General features: G+C 24.4%; 1 protein-coding gene across 4 annotated transcripts; it reads right to left on the bottom strand.

The window, feature by feature from the left end:
- Positions 1–1,080: 1,080 nt before the first annotated feature.
- On the bottom strand, positions 1,081–20,282 carry LOC113558529 (ras-specific guanine nucleotide-releasing factor RalGPS1-like). 4 transcript variants are annotated; one of them, XM_026964025.1, is made up of 14 exons: positions 19,548–20,282; positions 13,559–13,662; positions 8,506–8,675; positions 7,907–8,186; positions 7,681–7,844; positions 7,475–7,617; positions 7,180–7,411; positions 6,929–7,108; positions 6,642–6,716; positions 4,785–4,904; positions 4,553–4,711; positions 4,384–4,496; positions 4,167–4,314; positions 1,081–1,148 (listed from the first exon to the last, which is right to left on the bottom strand). In XM_026964025.1, exons 2-13 carry the CDS (start codon positions 13,631–13,633, stop codon positions 4,184–4,186), a joined length of 1,842 nt encoding a protein of 613 aa, XP_026819826.1. In that variant the 5' UTR covers positions 13,634–13,662; positions 19,548–20,282; the 3' UTR covers positions 1,081–1,148; positions 4,167–4,183. The 4 variants fall into 4 exon arrangements, with proteins under 4 accessions (XP_026819826.1, XP_026819841.1, XP_026819833.1 ...); XM_026964032.1 differs by lacking the exon at positions 1,081–1,148 and having other exon boundaries at positions 3,914–4,314; positions 19,548–19,782; positions 19,969–20,282; XM_026964018.1 differs by lacking the exon at positions 1,081–1,148 and having other exon boundaries at positions 3,914–4,314.
- Positions 20,283–20,503: the final 221 nt, after the last annotated feature.

The following is a 20,503-nucleotide window of genomic DNA, read 5'->3' as shown; positions in this document are numbered from 1 at the left end:
CATTAAATTCAAATTCAATACATACATTACAATCAGTATAGTACCTAACTTAGTTTTCAATGACGAGGTACACTCGACTTGGGCAAACGTACACTCAGTCCGTGATAACTTTTATTGTTGTAAACTCGGTCCGTAAATAGCGGGTAATGAAATAGGTCGGATTGTAAACTTAGTCCGGTACTTTTGGGCGATACTCTTTGAGATCTTCCTATTTTCACCCACGTTCACTTTTCGACCACAGATGATAAAGTAGTTTCCTTTTTTCGCTTAAACATAAATGCATTCTTTCACCTACGATTGTACGTTAAAATTTTAGCGAATACTGCCTCAAAATTAGCTTAATAAAGCCACTTAGCATGACTCAGAGAGCACCACGGAGAGGTGGAGGATATATAGTGACAGTATAGATCTTAGACCTAACCACCTTTTTAAGGCACAATTTCAAATTGTGACGGTTTATGATTTAAAATGTAATATTTAACCATACAAAATAGATACCTACTTACTCTTTTATAGTTTTGAATTTATTCATTTAAAATTCAACTTATGTATTATTCTAGCTCCTACGTAATTTATTTCAAATCATTTTCTGCCAAATGATAATCAGATTTATAACATAGATTTTTATTACACTTTATAACATAGTATGTTTTATTAAATAAATTTAAATATCTCCTTTGTGCTACTTACATTTAGACAGTAGATCAAACACCAAAAGGATAAACATTTATTTTTTTTTGTTTTTTCTTGTCTTTTAAATCTTTCTATTCTATACTTAGTAGTCACCAATCAATACATTATCATATATTTTAATCACTGTACATTGAAACAAAAAAATCATTTTAAATAGTATCAACCATAAATTTCTATTGTTAGTCGTTTCACTGAAGTATGACTAGATGAAAATTTACTATTCCAATGAAATGTTAACTATTTTGATTTAGACTAAATTTCACATTTTTAAAATGACAGTACAAACAATTTAGCCAGTGCTACAGCAAATTTCCTGGAAATAAATTTAATTATAATACAAAACATAGACAAACAATTATGTAGGACGTTTTATTATTTTGACATGTGTGTGAACAATATACATAAGTATTGTACAAATAAATAATCTTAAGCGTTTAATTATTGCTTTTATACATCTAAAAGAATAAAATAAAATATGTATTATACACTTGTACGCAAGTACACAACTAAATAATATATAAAATAGTAATCATATAGGCCATCAGAATAGGTGAATATTAACATTTTTGAACATCAATAAATAAACATATATAGGTATCTCTACATATATCATATTGTATTATCATATTACTAAACAATAATAATCAACAGTTTATATCCAATTTGAAACACAACGATTTAATAAAACAAACACAGTGGCACCAATTATATGCCTATTATAATTTAAAATTCATCACTAACTGTTTTGGAATAAAAGCATGAACAAAGCATCAGGCATGTTTGATTACAATAATAGTAATTTAAATTAAACGCTAGCAGAAAAAGGATGTTTTAAGTATACACTTGTTATCCATTTTATAAGTAAACAGATAGATAATAATTCTAAAATGGACTAAATTAGGTAATGAGAACAATCTTTTTTCTCCAATTTATTACTTTAAACCAATTGTGAATATATTATTTATATATATTTTACTTGGTAAACAGATTTTCGAGATTAGATTTGTTTATTTGCATTTACTTTAAAAACATTACAATATTTTAAAATTATTTTGTTTAAAGACATCATTGTATAAACAAATTGAGATCGATTTAGGTAAATGTATAATATCATAAGTCCACAAGAAAATTACTATTTCAATACTATGTAAAAGACTAAACATTTGGTCTAATACATGCTCAGATTTATAAATCTATACAACTTAAGCATTTAGCACAACAATATAAAACCGCTAACCATAACAAAAGTATACACATTATATGTCTTTTGACGACAATGTTGTCTTGTCTTCAAAAAATTAATACTTTAAAAACAATCAGATTTTGTTAATATAGTACAATAATTATTACCTACAATTAAAATCCTGGTTGAGAAATAAAATCATATTATCGTAAATTAACCTTTTTCTTAAAAAATATGCTATATTATACTGATAACAATAAAACAGTTAAATTAAAAATGAACACAACAAAATCTGAATCTATTTATAACAGAAAAAAACATAATCGCTAATGTAATTGGTTACAACAAATAAAATTTAACTCGAGTTATGTAGAAAACCAAAATATTAGCACATTGTATAATTTATTATGATACCTATTAATAAATTTTATTAATCTATGAAACTCATTTAGTATCACTCATATTATTAATATTTTTATTTTATTATTATTAATTTAATCACAACTTACGCGCTATTAGAGATCTTAAACTATATTGGCTAATTATAGAACTATGACAGTGAAAAATAATTTTTATTTAAAAACAGAAACTTTTAAACACAAAATGTTAGCATTTTTGAGTAAAAATAATTTACAATTTTGGCAAAGGTATTTTTTACTTAGGAAAATATGAATCATGAATTAATAAATAATGGGAAATATTACCAGATGATAGATAAATTTATTAATTTTGTGAAAAATAATACTCAAAAATTCAATTAAATGAGTAGAGCAAGAGCGTACAAAAATATAATACTTAAAAAAAAATTCATGGTTATTCGGAAACGTTTTATATAATACCCAAATGTCTCAACTGTTTAAATATTTAAGGTCTGTTCACAACCCACTCCATAAATGCCATTATAATTGATTATTTATAATGAAAAATGATCAATTAATATTTTACGAAACTGCTATTTTCATTTAATTATTTAAATATTATGTTTTTAAATATAATAATATAGGTATGTTTTATGATATCAAAAAACACATTTTCTACTTAATTATTTTTCTGGCAAAACAAAAATAAAGTTAGCTTGAGAAAATATATTAACAAAACATCCTTTTTTTCAATTAAATCTCTAAAAAAATAATTTATAAATGGTTTTAGTTCATAATAACTATCTAAATATTTTAGTATAAGGAACTTAGGCTTTGGCCATTTTTATTTTATTTTAGGACTATTTTTGTGTACATTTCACAACTTAATTTAAACTATTGTGGATAATATTTAATCATAACTAAATACATATGTAATAATATAAACAACAGCCAGTGTAAAAAATAAAACAATTTTAAACAATTAATAGATTAATAACATTAGTCAGAGCAAACTTAATAATTTTAAGATTCAGAGATATGTTATTCAAATTTTTTGATAGGTGTCTGCTAAACTCAGATTGCTTATAATCTTGTAGGAGAACAAGTAGCAGGGTTTATACACAAATTTTAAATAAATTATGATAGAATAATTATGTATTTTGTTAACTGAAATATATGTCATATTTTATTATTATTTAATTAGATTAAAGATAATAATTATTTTTTCACAAGAAGCAATTGCAATCAAAAATAACTGAATAGAATAAACTGAAATATGAAATAAAATATTATTCAAGCTAATTATTTAATTAAAAACAATAAGGTCAGACTTAAGAAGAGTAACAAAAAGTAAAAAACATCATACTAAAGTTAAATATAATATAAGATAATAAAGATACTAAGCAATTAAAATATAAAATGTTGGTAAACATACATTTGAAGTTGTAAAAAATTAAAATCAATTGGGTAAATTAATTCAATTAAGTATATTAAAACCCCAACACAATTAATTATATGGCAAGAAATTTTATAATTTTATTTTTAGGCAAGAGGCAAAAAATGTAAAAAATATTATATACTTCATACTCTGTATAGAAATATATTGTATGTTTTTCAAAAGAGATAAGTCTTTAATTTTAAAACATCTGATATGTGTTTTAAAATATTATGTCATTTTTTTAATTTATTGCAATTTCAATCTATATTAAACCACTTACACTAACCTAACTTAATCTTAATATTTTATATTTATATGTATATTATTCTATTTAAAAATCATCTTTGGTAACGATTATCACTTTTAGTACAATTTAACTTTTATATAGATATTATTTATATTATAATGTATTATATTAACCTCAAAGGTTATGTTCATAAAATAATCTGATTTTTAAGTTGTTTTTTTTTCTATTTTTAAGTAAAAAACTCACATGAAATTTAAAACTAATCAGTCGAAACTTATAAGGTTATCGGGTAATTTAGTGTCGGGTTGGTGTACTGACTGTGCAGCATGGTACAATCTTCTATACCACTGTAAAGCTGTATTGTCACTCTCAGCTCGAAACTTATAAGTATTTCCTATAACAATATTACATTTAGTCAGTCAAATATATTATTTGAAATTACAAATCAAGTTGAAATATTTACTTTGATCAGGATGCTTGATTAAAAACGTATCTGGATTATCACCAAGACTAATAGTACATCCTTTTAACGGACAAAGTTTGCATGGCTCTCGTTTAAAATCATTTCTATTACAACTGTACAATAGAAAATATTATATACACCTATTGATATTTTGTAATCATACACTTACCCTTTAAATGACTTGGGTGAATAATAAATTAATACCGATGCCCATAGTTGTATCCAATAACGCTGCCAAGTTGTTACAGCTGGTTTTCGTCCATTTTTCAAAACCACTTTACGCCTTAAACAACTTTCTAAACTTATTTTATGGGCTCCTTTCAATGTTCTATTAAAATATAAATTTAAATTTATTTCAGATATACATTTTATTCATTATCACAAAAATGTATGGTACTTACTGAGAGGGTGATAAATTTAAGTTAGACAGATCTAATGTATTCTCTTCAATGAGCGAGTCATCAAGTAAATTCCTTGAGTTTACAGTTGACAATATTCCTTCATCAGATTTATGGATCAAGCTAAAAAAAGTTTATATTTAGAAATTATAAAAATAAATACATTGAGTCAGTACTTAATTAGGATTTTAAGATAATATATCCAATTAAAAATATCTAATACTATAGAATGTTTACAAGGAAAAAAATATATTAATAAAGTGGTTATTAAGTAATAAATTCATAAGCTTCAATAAGAGTCACTTAATATATAGTTATAAAAATAACTTATTACTAATAAATTATTAGTAATTAAAAGTTAAATATTTATAAAGTAGCATTTATTATACTCACTTTCTAGCATAACGATTAATAGTTTTTTTTTAATATTAGTATTAAACAATTAACATATTTAAGGTTTATACATTAATTCTTTAAATACTTAAAACAGTTAAAAATACTAATAGCATCAAACATATAAAATAATTAAGTAATATTACTATTATTGATGTTTTACTATGATTAGTATGTCATAATCATAAATATGTACATATTACTATAAAAACTAAATAACAATTACCTAGGAGTTTAAAGTAAGTGAATATTTGTCTTATTAATTTTCTAAAAGTCTTGTACTTAACTCAAAAATGTACATTGAAAAATGCTTAATTTATTTGATAATAAATTAACACTTTACACGTAAGATCTATATTAAAATTATATTTTATGCTTATACTTAAATATAATGGTTAATATACAGAATGGGCAATTGGTGTTTAATTAATTTATTTATTTTACTAATGTCATGTAGGAAATTAATTTGCATATAGCTTATGACAATATTCTATTATGATATAAAATATTTTAAATATGAAAAAGTAATATATTTATAATATAGTAAAATAATGTTTTTCTTATCAATTGGCAATATTGCATCAATGAAATATAAAATATGACTGTATATATAATATGTTCTAATAGAATGTTAAATATTGAGTAATAAATTCATAATTGAACATTTTAAATTCAATATTATATTAAACACAAAACATGAACATTGAAAACAAATTGAATGATTATATTTTTTTATTCGATTAGAAATAATAATATTGTGTTAAGATTGATAAAATGAGTTTTAAAAAAAATGTAAATACATAATATAAATGTTTACAGAACATGGTCTTCAATAAAAACAGAATAATTATAATTTTCTTCCAAACAAAAAAATTAAATACTAAATACTTCATGGAGTGTAAATTGAATAGTCATTACAATAGGAGTTATACATTATTTAATATTTGATACCATATATTAAGTTTATTGACACATGTATACTATGAATTAATGTATTAGTGTCAATAACATACATAGTAACATATAGCTATTTGTCTATTTAACTCTTTACACCAATCAATATTCAATAGTTTAATAATCTAAAATTATTTAAGAGAGACTCGACTAAATTAAAGTTGTTACACTATTTCTAATTATACACAAACAGAAACTAATAAACATCCACTACAAAATTAAAATATTATTTAAACATACAATAATAGTAATATTTGTTAAAAAAAATAAAGAGAGAGAAAGAAAATCTACTCAATTAAAAATATTGTTTTACTAAGAATAACTAAATAAGTGATAATTTTTAGTTATATAAAAAAAAGTATACAGCCACACCAAAAGTTAAATATGTTTAAAGCACATTAATTATCTTTTTCAGCCAAAAGCAAAAATAAATAAAAGCAAGAATTAAAAATTGTGATAAGTCAAACAAAAAATATGTGCAAAAAATCAACACGTCGAAACCTAACTGCTTACCTATTATTATTACACACTGCAGATTGATTCACAGGTTTTTTAAGAAAACTACGCGGTAAACTTGCACTGCGATATCTGATTAAAAAATAAATTTATTTTTAAAATGACTAGAATAGTCATTGACAATATAATATGGATAATGGACTTAATTTTAACTTTTTCTTTTTAACTTATAATTGAGTGTTGATAATAATATTTAATCCCATATTTAGAGGCCAAAAATATAAAGAAGTAAGATTTAAGTATATTATACCTTAATAGATATGTAACCTTTATAGTATGCTTACTTTGAACAATTTGTTTTCTGCTGCTGCTGTTTACATAAAGAAAATTTTCTTATTCGCATTAAGTCTGTTGATTTTGCTGGTGATAAACTCAATGAATCTAACAACACTTGATTGACAGATTCCTTGGAACCTCTAGAGTTTTCTGTTTGGCAGGATAAAGGTTCTAACTTTAATGATAACCTAAATACAACATACATGAAGTAAAAAAATTAAAAAAAATTAAAACATAATTAGTACACTGTGATGCATACTTATATTGATCATCTTGAACAAACTTATGCAGTTCTTCAATATATCTAATTGAGTTTAAATAATCATTTATTCTAGAAAACCGAATCAAATGATCATATCGGCTCTGCTGCATATGTGATATTACTCTTAGAATGTTATTCATTTTCAGTCGTCTTGCTTCGGATTCTAATAAGCCACTACTTTTATGAGGATGTGCCATATCAACATACACCAAATCAGTCAAAAATACACCTGAATATATATAAATATTTTTAGAAAAATAAATACATATAATATTATTATTTTATTTTTTACCTAAATAAGGTATGCATGGTAAACGTAAGGTTTCTAGATGATCCCGAAGATTCCTCCAATTATTACATTCTGAGAAAACATTGGCTAATTTATCAAATGATTGCCGATCTTTCTTTGACACATTGTTCCATGATTTGGATAACCTAATCAACAATATAACAGATTTGTAAATTGGAATTCAATCACTTTATGAATTAAAAACTCACCTATAAACTGAAGCACTTTGAAGGGAGGAAATAACAGCAAATAATGAATGGAAATTATTAAGGTCATATAATTTTTTGGAGATCTTTATAAACTGAGTGATGAGATCAGCACGCAGTTTTGGAGTGGTACCTTTCAATATTTCTTGAACAACCCAAAATGATACCTGAAATGTATCATATTTTAAAATTCAATCCAAAATGTTAAGTTATTCAATTTTTTACTTACATGGTTGAATTGCCTAGTAAATGCTACTACATTTGGTGCAACTTCTAATTTTTGTTTTTTGTTCCAAGAACACGAAGACAACTCTTCTGGAGATATTTGACTGAATATACTTAAATCTAATAATGTGAGTTGGGCAGCCCAATCTTCTGGAAGTATACCAGGAGACAAAACACCTTTAGTCTTATCAACATCTTTTTCATCAACCGGCGAAACACTATAAGGATGTTTTAATGTCATGTTACAAGGAAGACTGTGAGTTTTACATTGTCTTGCTAAACCACTATAAAAAATAAATAAAAAACGTGTTAGTAATTTATTGTAAATAAAATAAATGTTCAGCGTCCATGTACTAATAAATTTAATTTACTGAAACATAAAGGTAAAATGATATATTTTAAATAAATAAGGTATAAATCTATTATAATAGTTAAACATATTATAAATATACTATGTTCTATAAGAATAAGTAATAGTAATAAATAATAACAACAACCATAATCATTTATATCCTATATAATTATAATAAACAGTAGTTGTTAAAAATATAAAAGTATTAGTTTTTACTCATTTTATAGCTACAAACAATTAAGTCTACTCACCATGTTAATGTTTCTGAAAGACGTCTTCTATGCCTTTGTTCACACGACGGAGTTGAGAAATTTGATGGATGTTTTTTCAAAGAGTTGTATGTGGTTAATTTTCTATACTCCGTGTTGGAAACTAAGTGTTCTAATTTATCATCATCATCATATGCCTTTGACTTTACTTTCTGTATACAACACAACATTTTTTGAATTTTTATAAAAATGTATAAAAAATATTTGGTGCAGTTTGTAAAATTAATATAATCAATAAACCACAATTTTTTTCTAATACAGTTACAAAAATATATTTAAATTATTGATGATAAGACTGTTCAATAAGAGAGAAATTAGAATACTGAACAATAAAATGATTATACACCGATTGAATTCATTATCTTTACAATACAATTATTATATTAGGCATAGTTAACATATTTCATATCAATTAACGATAATAAAACTGGGTATGTATAATATGGTACATATTTGCCATACAAATAAAACTATTTATTATCTTATTATTATAATAAACTGTTATAGCTTAGGTACCTAATAATAACAACACAAATTAAATTCAGTCTAAGGTTAATGATATTAGATAGATTCTTCTGCAGTTTGGTTAATTATCAAACAAAGAACACGTTAATCTACTTTTAACAAAAATAATTTAAAATGAAAAAAAAAATTATTGTTTTTACATTATTACAATTATTTTTTTTACATTAATTCCATAAGCCTAGAACATGATGACATAATATATGTTAGTAAATTAGACCGATTATTATGAAGTTTAATGGTAATAACTAATAAGTTATAATTAACAAAAGATAAATCCATAATTATTTTACGATACTGATATTTTTTAATGGCCACATTCCTATGTATTATAACATTCTGGAAACAAAGATAATACAGATTATCCGTGAATTGTTCGTAGTAATCAAATCAGCAATAAACCATGCATGTAGGTAGAAGGTATTCAACTACTCTAGTTTAAAAAATAAGCAATACAATTATAAATCATAGATTATCGAGAAAATAATGCAAAAAAACTATTTTTGTAATAATATAGAATCCAAAACGAACGTGATATTTTCGTAAACTTTGAATGTTATGTCTTAATGTCTTAAGTTATAAGTTATAACTAATAGTATTTTGCTACTTATTATTATAAGTCAGATAAACACTAAACGTTTTATAACTTAACCAGTGACCAGGCACAAACACGGAGGTTTACTCCTCCCACCACGAAATAACAGAAAAATGATTACTATGTTTTTATAGAGTAATAGTGGTTTTTGTCAATTAAGTTTTTGTTATATGATAAATCAGTGGCGTTGCCAGGGGAGAAGCTGAGAAGGTGAGTTACAGCCCTCCCCCTCCCCAAAATATCAAGAAAATTTAATTTTTTTTTAAATTTTTAGGTCTGTGAAAATCGCAACAAAAATTGATCAGCCTCTCTCTCCCCCTCCCTCCGAAGAAAAATCCTGGTTACGTCACTGTTATTAATATAAAAATGTACTTAATTCAACTACTTTCTCAACACAAACGAATATTATTTTGGCACTTGCCAGTGACGTAAAGGTACTAGATTATAGCTTTAAAATATTCTAGTACCCATCACCAAACTGATGACTTATAAAAAAGACTATACTTTTTATATTTACTGATTACAAAAATTTCAATATTCGTTCCAAGCACCAAATTTGATTTGAAAATCATGACTTAACATTTCAATTGTCACGTCATTCACTGCAGTACTGCACCCATCCAATGTCAAGGTTGCATACATTTATAAATGCATTTATTAACACTGTACATTACTATACTAGGTACCTACTATTGTCGGATTATAAAATATGTATAAATGTATAATAATCCTATGATTTTATGTTTTATATACACGCGTTCTACGTTATTTTATTATTGAGTATTGACTCGAGTAAAGCTTTATAATTTAAATTATATACCATTTATATACGTTATTTTATAAAGATAACACCTTATACAAGAATAACAACATTTTATATAATGTATTCATTAAAATTCTGATTATTTGGAATATATTTTATTTGAACTTTTAAGTATATTTAAAAACCATATTTTTAAATACTTGGATTTCTATATTTGTTAATTATCGCCCAGTCTGATGTTGCTTATAAACGCCATACGAAAAATAAATAAATCACCCAGTCGTCAATCCGTGTTAATTACCGACACTATCAGGAAACCTTACTACGTTAATGTTAATTTCGATATTCATGATTGACATTTTTCTGTATATTATATAATTATATAAATTATACACGTAGATTAGTCCGGTATATGATATATTTATGAAATAAGGGTAAATACTTATAATGTTTAAAATTTTATTTTATTTATTTTTATCATGTTATTGGTTTGTCGTTATATTGTAGCTACAATAGGTGTGTCGTATGTATATGTGTTATTTAGAGAAGCAAAGTGCATATATTTATCTTAAAAACATTATTAGCTTATTTTGAAATATTATTAAAATTAATTTAAAAAAATAATATTCACCAATATTTTATATTAGCTATACATTTTTATAATAAAAATTATCGTTGAAACAAATAAACTATTATTATAAAATATGTAAAATGTGTGACATTTAAGTATCTTTACAAAACTGTCTTATTTTTGTAAATGTTATTATGAAATATTAATTATTAACAATTGATTATTATTACTAATAAGTAATTACCATTAAGTAATTGAAACATTGAAAGCTATGTAACAGTAAATAAAAAAGATCATAGTACAACGAACAATCACCGAGTGGCGGAAACATATTAATCAATAAGTACCTACTATATTTTATTTATACAGCAGCAAAACAAAATTAACTTATTTTTTTATTTTTTTTAAATAAGAACCATATATTTTTACTTGAATTATTTATTTCTTTTACTGTTAATCAAGCGAGTTTTTTGAAAATATTGCAATACAATTTGAAAGAGATTATTTTAGAAAGTAACATAGGTGTTTTAGTCTAATACTGTTTGTTTGAATAAGTTTGGACAAATTTTATTAATTATAAAAATATAATAAATAAATTTTGAATTACTATATTTTCAATCATTATATTATAGCTTTCATATTTTCTAAGTTAAAAACTTTGAATAGCAAAATTAAGTGTTTTAAAATCTGATATCTTACTTTAGTTAAAAATTAAAAAATGTAATTTTGACCTTTTTCCAATCCAATATTTAGGTAATCGTTTATATATAATATATTAATTCAAAATTATGAATACGGGCTCTATTATAGGTATTATTTATTATTATATTAAATTGAAAATCATTTTTGTACAATGCATCATATAAATGGAGGAGGGGGACAAGCCAGTGAATAACAATATACGTAAAACAACGGAAGAAAAATATAAATATATAATATTATTATGACCGGGGGTATTTTTCTCTTATTAACTGGTTTTTTTAAGCCAAGTGAAACTATAAATTATGAATACTGCTGACACGACAAAAAATATGCATTACTTCACGCTTAAAAAACATCATAACATTTAAACAATTGACTTTTTTTAGAAAATAATTCTGAATACTTTCAGACATAAAATAAAAACTATACATTTTATTATTTTATATGACACCGATTACCGAAGTCTAAATCTCCGTAACGCTTGCCGATAATAAATTATTAATTTATTATTATTAATCGTTTGTCAGTCTATAAAACGTTAAAATGGATTTAAGGCAATGACCAACCATTGAATTCAATAAAATCATAATGACATTAGTATAATTTGTAATTGTGTAAACTAATGTTAATTTACAATTTGATGTTCACAATGTTATTCTTGAATAATAATAAATTGCACACGATACAATGAACTTACACTAGTAAGTACGCTGCACAATATTATAACCATGTTTGCAGTATCTGTCATTCATATATTTACAAATACATATTGTAAATAATAGATATAAACAATATTTAGGTACCGACTGTATAGTCTTACTACAATAATTATTATCTTTAAAACATCGTATTATTAGTAGTAGTAGTAACACAATACTGAAACGGATTTCTCTAATTTGTAATTCAAAAAGTATAAGTATAGAATCTTTTAAATAAGGATATTTAAAACAAATTATTTAAGTATATTACTATTTCTACCAAAATTTATTAAATTACTGCTATAACATAATTATATAAATATGCATAATTGCGCATCGCAACAAGCAAATTTCCACATTTTATCGAATAAGATGCTGTATCGGTCAAAAATAAAAAATAATATTATATTAGATTTCATTAGACTGCAAATCTGTAATGTTGCTAAAGACCTCTAAATGAATCTTGTCTTCGTCAAATGCTTATATGCGATTAGCAGTCGCTCATTATATAGTAATAAAATAATAATATGAGTTGTTTATAAATATCAAAATATATAAAAAAAATTGGAAAGAGAACCTTTAGATCATATAAAAAATGTTATTTCTAACTAGATTTTAGGTTTACTCATTTCTTTCAAATATGCATTAAGTTTTAAGCGTATTTTTTTTTTTTTTTATAATATAGTGTATTTGGGTAATAAACTAATAAAGTAATAAGTAATAACCAAATAACTATATTATAATTTATATATTATTTTAAAAGCTATACAGCAGTGATAATTAACAAATGGAAATATTCTTAATACATATTTGGTATTTTTTTAATTTTGTAAAATCGTTTATAACCTTGAATGTTTTATGCTTACATTAAAAAATTGAATATAAACTTCTATTTATTGACAAGACAATTTCAAAAACTAATCTAAGTATAAAAATGATGCGCTTTGATTGTTATATTTTTCTTCTCAGTTTACATATTTTTTATTTTTGTTTTTATTTTTTTAAATACTTAACTACCTACAATATTATGATATATATTTTTATATATTTAAGTGTATTTGCATCCTATCATTAATTATGCAATGTACAAACACAATAGATACAATTTAAAAAAATATTAAAAACCACGAAACTTATAATATTAAGTGCGTTAATATATTATATTAAATTTGTGAAAGCGTTACCTCAGACACGTTGAGCGAAGGAAAATTGTCAATAGAAACATCTCTGGGCATATCTGCATACCTCATCTTTGCCATAGATAACTAATATTCATTATACAAACAGTCTGTAAACAAAAACAAATTATTTCAATTTAAAAATATAAATACATTTACTTAAATAGAAAATAACTATAAAGCAAAAATATACTTCAATTATTTTTCATTTACAAATATTACTATAAAATACTCAAAATTGCAAATTTGCAAATAAAAATAATAAGTAAGATTATGAATCTTGTTAACTGAAAGAAAATTGAAACGATGTTTTACAAATATTATTTATTAAATTATTATAAGGGAATTATTTGCACAGAGGTTTGTTCAATATTATACCATTTTGTATAATATAATTTCTAAAAATACCAAGAGAATGATTGATTGAATATATTTGTATTTGAACAAATTATGTTTGTTATAAGATAAAATATTCGATTAAACATTTCAGTTTTTTATATAATTGGTTCATGAATGCAAACAAGTTATTTAGTTTATTTAGTTTATAGGTATATTTTAGGGGGAAAGTGTTACAATCAAAATATAATCGCGTATAGTATAAACTATAAAGGAAAGTGTAAACACCTTAGATAATATACAAAAACATGGTTAACATCGTATAATGGTAACAGGAAACTGAACCGATGTAATGTTAAAAAAAAAATACTTTATACCAAATATTGTATATTAATAATACACATCAATACATCATAATGAAGTATGAATAAGGAGTGCCAAAGGTTGAACGACTACATTGCAAATAAGTTACAATTATAATATGAATTGTTATTCATGAAAAAGAAGTAGTCGAAAATTTCATGTAGGTTATTTTAACCTTCAGTTATCTAACTAGAAGCTGGACAGTTTTTTTTTATTGACACGTGAACGTAAAGGAAGTATATATATATTACAATTATTGTTTCTATTAAAATAAATTGAACAAACGGGCATGTGATATACGATGTAATTTACGTCTATCCATCTAAACTAAAATATTATTCAAATAATATTTTTTCAGTGAAATGCAAAAATTAATAATAAAATTAAATGTATTTTAACTACTAAAAATAATTAAATATTGAAAAAAGTGAATAATTTATATAATTAAAAATAATAATTATTATTACTTTGTATATTCCTAATCTACATCATTATTACAGTGAATTAACTTATATACAAATTTAAAGATTTTCACATTTTCATTTAAACGCTAGTTATGAGCAGTTGTAACGCTTTAATAATAAAAATAACAGTAAAATGGTTTATTTCGCACTTACAATTTGATGTTATACAATACATTCGAATAAGATAAATTAATAATATCTTAGTATTTTACTATGTATTTTAATATATTTGTTAATGTATTATGCATTGTCAAAAAACTCTTAAAAATTGAATTTACTAAAAAAAAAAATGATTTGATACTTAATATTTTATTTATTACATATTGGATTATTTTCATAATAACTTTTATTATTTGTATAATTTAAGTCAAAACAAATTAGATAATGCACGAACTGCATCCGGTCATCCAGCGTTGGTTGAATTTATTCAACCGTCGCCTATGTCCATGTTGTCAAAAATAATATCACATGAAACTGCTGTATAGTAAATATTATAATATGTAAATAACAACATAGTTTTTTTTCTAGTTAATGAACTCAGATTCCATTAAAAAAAAAGATTTTAATTTCTTAACAAAGTTATAACTATAAACTAATAGATAATAATTTCCACGTACCTAATCTCATTTGGAATACAGCCAATTAAATTATTTTGTCTAACTAAATCGATTTGTTATAAATAACTTTCGATAATTGTATTACATCGACTACTAGTAATAATAGACTTTTCTAGTTTTCCCCAATTTGTTGTCAAAACATCGTACAGTAAAAATGTTCCAGCGTTCCAAGTACAGAAAAAAAGCCAAAATAACACAAAATTTTAAAATTCAACTCATCGCCAAATTTATTAGTTAATTATTTTTGTTAGGCAGTTAAATGTAAAAATGGTTCAAATTTTTCTCAGATTTAATTTAGTATAATATAAGTAATAATATGATATTGTAAACTTGAAATTGAATTATTTAAGTTTATTTTATAAAAATAGAGTAAAAAGTTGAATTTTTAACCCCGTGATTCCATTTTGAAATACAATTTAATACTTTATAATAAATAGGTACTCGTTTTTCACAAAAATATATCTTATACGGCTATAAAATGTAAATATATTAGCACATATCTTATATCCCAAGACCAACCACCTAACATGTACTAGGATTTAATATTAAAATTTTTAATTTATTTTATTTTAATAATTATTTCTATCTATAGGCTTTTTTAGAATTCGTCTTCGCAGTTTACTAATTGTACATATTATTGACAAAAATACTTGGGGTATCTTCTACTTATAGATAAAACAGTAATGGTAAATTCATAAATAGTTCTTCATTCACGCACGGTCAATAACCCACAATAGCAATCATTTCCTTTCTGGTGTCTACGGTTTATAGTTCTATACTGTTATTTGGTCTATAAATGATTTGCAACAAATACGATGTGATGTGATATAACTTTATAATCGATTCTTATAATACAACTATAAATATATGTTCTTAAAAATTGAACATGATGATATTGTATTTTTATCTAATAATCAATAGATAAATGTAAATTAAAACAATGATCGTAATTTTCTATGTGCTTAATAAATTATAAGCAATATTTTACATATATATTTTGCGACTTGCGTTTTTACTTAATGTGCAAACACTTGCATTATAATATAATATATTTGTTTGTATACTTATCTGAGTGATTAAATTAAATTGTAATAAATATAGAATAATATGATAATTTATTTCATATCCTCATTGTAACAAAATCCTTGTAATTTTAATTTACATAAATAAACTTTAAGTAAATTAAAATAACAAGATAACATATTAGCATAACATGACAAATATATGTAGTTTAAAACAAAGTTAAAAATAATATTATATTAATTAATTTTATGATGTAATACAATAGTATATTTATTGTTAAGTATTTTTTTGTTTTACAAATATTATTATATATATATATCAAATTTTAACAAAATGAAAATTATATAATAGTAAAAAAATATTGAGTAAATTATTTTATTTAAGCTTACCTTATGAACAATAGAAGATAATAATATTATGTATTACATTTATCATTAAATACCTAAGTGTTCATTTTTAATAAATGAATCCATTTAAATCAGAAATTTTAAATATTATATTACAAAATAATTTATAATATGACATACATACAGTGATATATCCTGCTAGTAGACCCGTGACTACTCTATTTTATTTTTTAAACACTTAAATAACATTTATTTTTTTTTTTTGTCATGATTTAATTTTTAGAAAAATGTTTAGATTATATTACTATTATAAAAATTATAAAAATTATATGGGCTATTTTGAAATAAAACCAAATGGAACAAAAATTTTTTATACATACCAGTTATATTTAGGTACTGCTGTCAGCATCCGTCGCCACCAAATAAAACGATACTGACAGAAAATAATAGAATTGAATACTACCAACTACCAACTTATTTTTAAGCCTTTGAAAAATGTTAAACCTAAATAGTTGCAAGTGAAATGTGAATTTTTTAAGACATTTGTGCCTTTGATTTATGTTATACATAAATTATTTATTAATAATAATAATAATCTATTGGTTATTTTATTTAATATTAAAATTAAATTAAATGAAAACAAAATGGCTAGCCAATTTTTCAAATGTATTTTAAAATCAATGTGGATATTAAATGACAATAATAGTATGTGTTATAATATAGATTACCTACATTAACTAGTAAGTACAACCAAAAATATTAAAACAAAATGTCAATAAATCAATTTCTAACATTTCTTCTACTTCTTATTCTGTTGCAAGAGTATTTGATATGAGTTTAAATTGTAATGTAAAAACAGTTCCACTGATCATTAACTTAAACTTTATAAAATGTGTGGTATACGTATAAAACATAAAGGTATTCTTAGATTGAATATTTATTTATTCATTAACAAAATAATGGGCTTATGCTCAAGATACATAAAAATAACAAATATGTTACAAATAACATAAGTTTACATTATTTTAGTTATGAAAATGGACAACTGAATTATCAATATGATAAAAATATACAAAATATGTTGAAAAAAATGTCCTATATTATTTTATAATAGTTATTACTTATTATTATTAGCTCGATTATTACTTTGTGTTAAATAATTTGAATTAGGTTAGATTGATACTTAGTATTAACCCCGTAATATATTGGCTATATATAAATGTATAATAATGTTTTAAAAAAAATTCACATTAGTTACAATTTATATAAACCTCAAATGTCTATAGCGCAAGTTATATAGTTTATTGTTGCTTCAAAGATTAATTGTATTTTTTTATTTTATACTTTATTTACTTTTTGTTCATAAATGCCTAGAACAATAGTAAAACATAAAGCTCATCATGTCTCATGTAATCACTAATATATTTTAATGAATCAATAATGAATTAACGGTCCCTGAAACATGATTTAGTGGCCCGTGATTGGTTCATTCAATTTTATTTTATTAATCAATTTTTCATTCAATCCAGCATTGATCCAACTGAATAGAATTTTTTTTTAGTTCTAATTATTGAATTTGTTAAATTGATAATACTCCATTATAAATAAGAAGATAAATAACTTACCTATGAAAGGCAATAAGTAGTTTATAAGTATATTAAAACTATAGTTAGTTTAAATAAACCTACTTATAAATAATTCTATCTCTAAAATATACCAGTCTTATATTTAAATTTTTTAAACATAAAAGGTATTAATTAAATATAACCAATACGATAAATTATTAATTAAGCTGAGCATAAAAATATACAAACTACACTAAAATATGATTTACATTAAAAATTTTACTCATAATATTTTGGAAAATTGCAATATTATATTTATTAATGTAAGATGTGGGAAATAGATATAACCTCGGTGCATACATTTTAAGACAAAATATGAAAATATGAAAAGACATTTAATATGAAACATAATATTGAAGTTTGGAGATATAAATAATTGATACCTAAACTTTATTAGGTAGTAATTCTGGTTGTACTTAATAGCTATAATAAATTGACATATCTAGGTACCAGAAATAATTATTAAAAGACAAAACAACATAAAAAATATATTCAACCATTCTAAGATAAAGTGTAATTAATGAAGAACTTAAATTAAATAATAAATGTTTACCTAGATGGTTTATTAATACAAAAATTCTATAAAAACACGGGTATATCTAATATGATGTAGTTGGGTATGCTTTATAATGGGTATATGTATAACCATAAAATACAACTCATGAATTAAAATTAACTATGTATTAGTTTAACAAAAGCTACAAATTATACATTACATTCTAAAATAATATTACACTAGATAGCAGGTAATGAACAACTGCATCTAAATAAATAGTTACAGAACATAACACTAATATGGTATAAGTTAGATTAGTTTATATTGTTTATAACTCGGTTTTGTTTTGTTATCTAGTCCAATATTTGTAAAACCCATAAAATTAAATGCACAGTAATTAAAAATATTCAAATTAGGTAGATAGGTAGTTAGTAAATAATAGGCAAGTCCTCACATAACCTTACATAAATCTTTGCATAAAACAGATGATTATGGGGAAGCATTGCAAAAGCAGTTTCCCTGTTTTCATCGGCTTAAAACAGAAAAAAAATAGGTAAGTAGATGGTTATAATCTATGATGTGGTTAATGGACAATGGAATGTATAGCGAGCATATGGGAAGGATACTTTATATCCACACTACACAATACATACGAATATATAATATATAAATAAAAAAATCTGGCAACTACTGGTAATATAAAACAAGAAAATAAATTACTTACGTGGTTGATTAAGAACGAAATCCCTGAGCGGGGTAGTATCGAGGATAGTCGTTGGGAAGTGCGGTGAACGGTGTTGTGGACAAAAGGAAAGCTGAGATGACAGGTGTGTTCTGCTGTGGTACTCGTTTTTAATTGGTCGAAGCGGTTAAATCTCTTCGTTATGGTCGACTGCTGCCGGTCGGACGGACGTTTTTCTCGCGGGGGAGAATTGAAAAGCGACGAGACGCGATCGATCCTGAGGAAAATAATACAATAACAATGACTTAAGGGCTCGTGCCAAGGCGTCGCGGAATTAGATCTATCGAAAACCGCGTAACGGGCGCCGACAGAACGCATACACAAACCGGTCGGACGGAAAAAATCGTACGTTAACTACGAAACAAAACGGTTCCGGACGTCCGGACTAGGTCGCACTATCTACCTGTGGTGACCAACGGGTCCGGGGTAGACGTATGTTGTCGTTTTGCGGCGTACCGGACCATGGATCAGTGATATTACACTGGCCTGGACACTGCTGCACTGAACGTACGTCACTGACGGTTGTCGACGTCGTTGTGTACGATAAAACGTTATTATTATAATTTATTATAATGTTAAAAAAATGTTATTATTATTATTATTAAATAGGTAATATGATAAACACAACAGTGATAATAATAATAATAATAATAATAAATAAGTTTCGAGCGCGCACGACGGGCGACACACACTAGCGCGCTGCTCGCCTACTGATCGGTCTGATCGTTATCACTCGGCCGTCCGTCGCGTATATGCGTAATCAGTTTCTAGTCGTTGTGCGAGCAGTAAAACGCGCAAAACACGCCCTCCACCGCGCAATCGGAACACTGTCGACTCGACCGACCGGCTGTCGAGCCGTCGTTGTGTATAATAATAATAACATGGTGAATAAGAAAAATTCGCCAAGCCGGCAAAACAGCAGCAGCTGCTGCTGTAGG

Source organism: Rhopalosiphum maidis, chromosome 1, assembly GCF_003676215.2.
Source record: "Rhopalosiphum maidis isolate BTI-1 chromosome 1, ASM367621v3, whole genome shotgun sequence".
NCBI lineage: Eukaryota > Metazoa > Arthropoda > Insecta > Hemiptera > Aphididae > Rhopalosiphum > Rhopalosiphum maidis.
The sequence above is the reverse complement of the archived record's forward strand: the minus strand, read 5'-3'. Positions and strand labels throughout refer to the sequence as shown.

Excerpts from the sequence above, each read along its gene's own strand:
- LOC113558529 (XM_026964025.1), bottom strand. The coding sequence starts at position 13,633 with ATGGCAAAGATGAGGTATGCAGATATGCCCAGAGATGTTTCTATTGAC. Across the intron at positions 7,618-7,680 it reads CAAAGTGCTTCAGTTTATAG|GTTATCCAAATCATGGAACA; the intron begins GTGAGTTTTTAA and ends ATTGTTGATTAG. Across the intron at positions 4,497-4,552 it reads TCACCCAAGTCATTTAAAGG|TTGTAATAGAAATGATTTTA; the intron begins GTAAGTGTATGA and ends TCTATTGTACAG.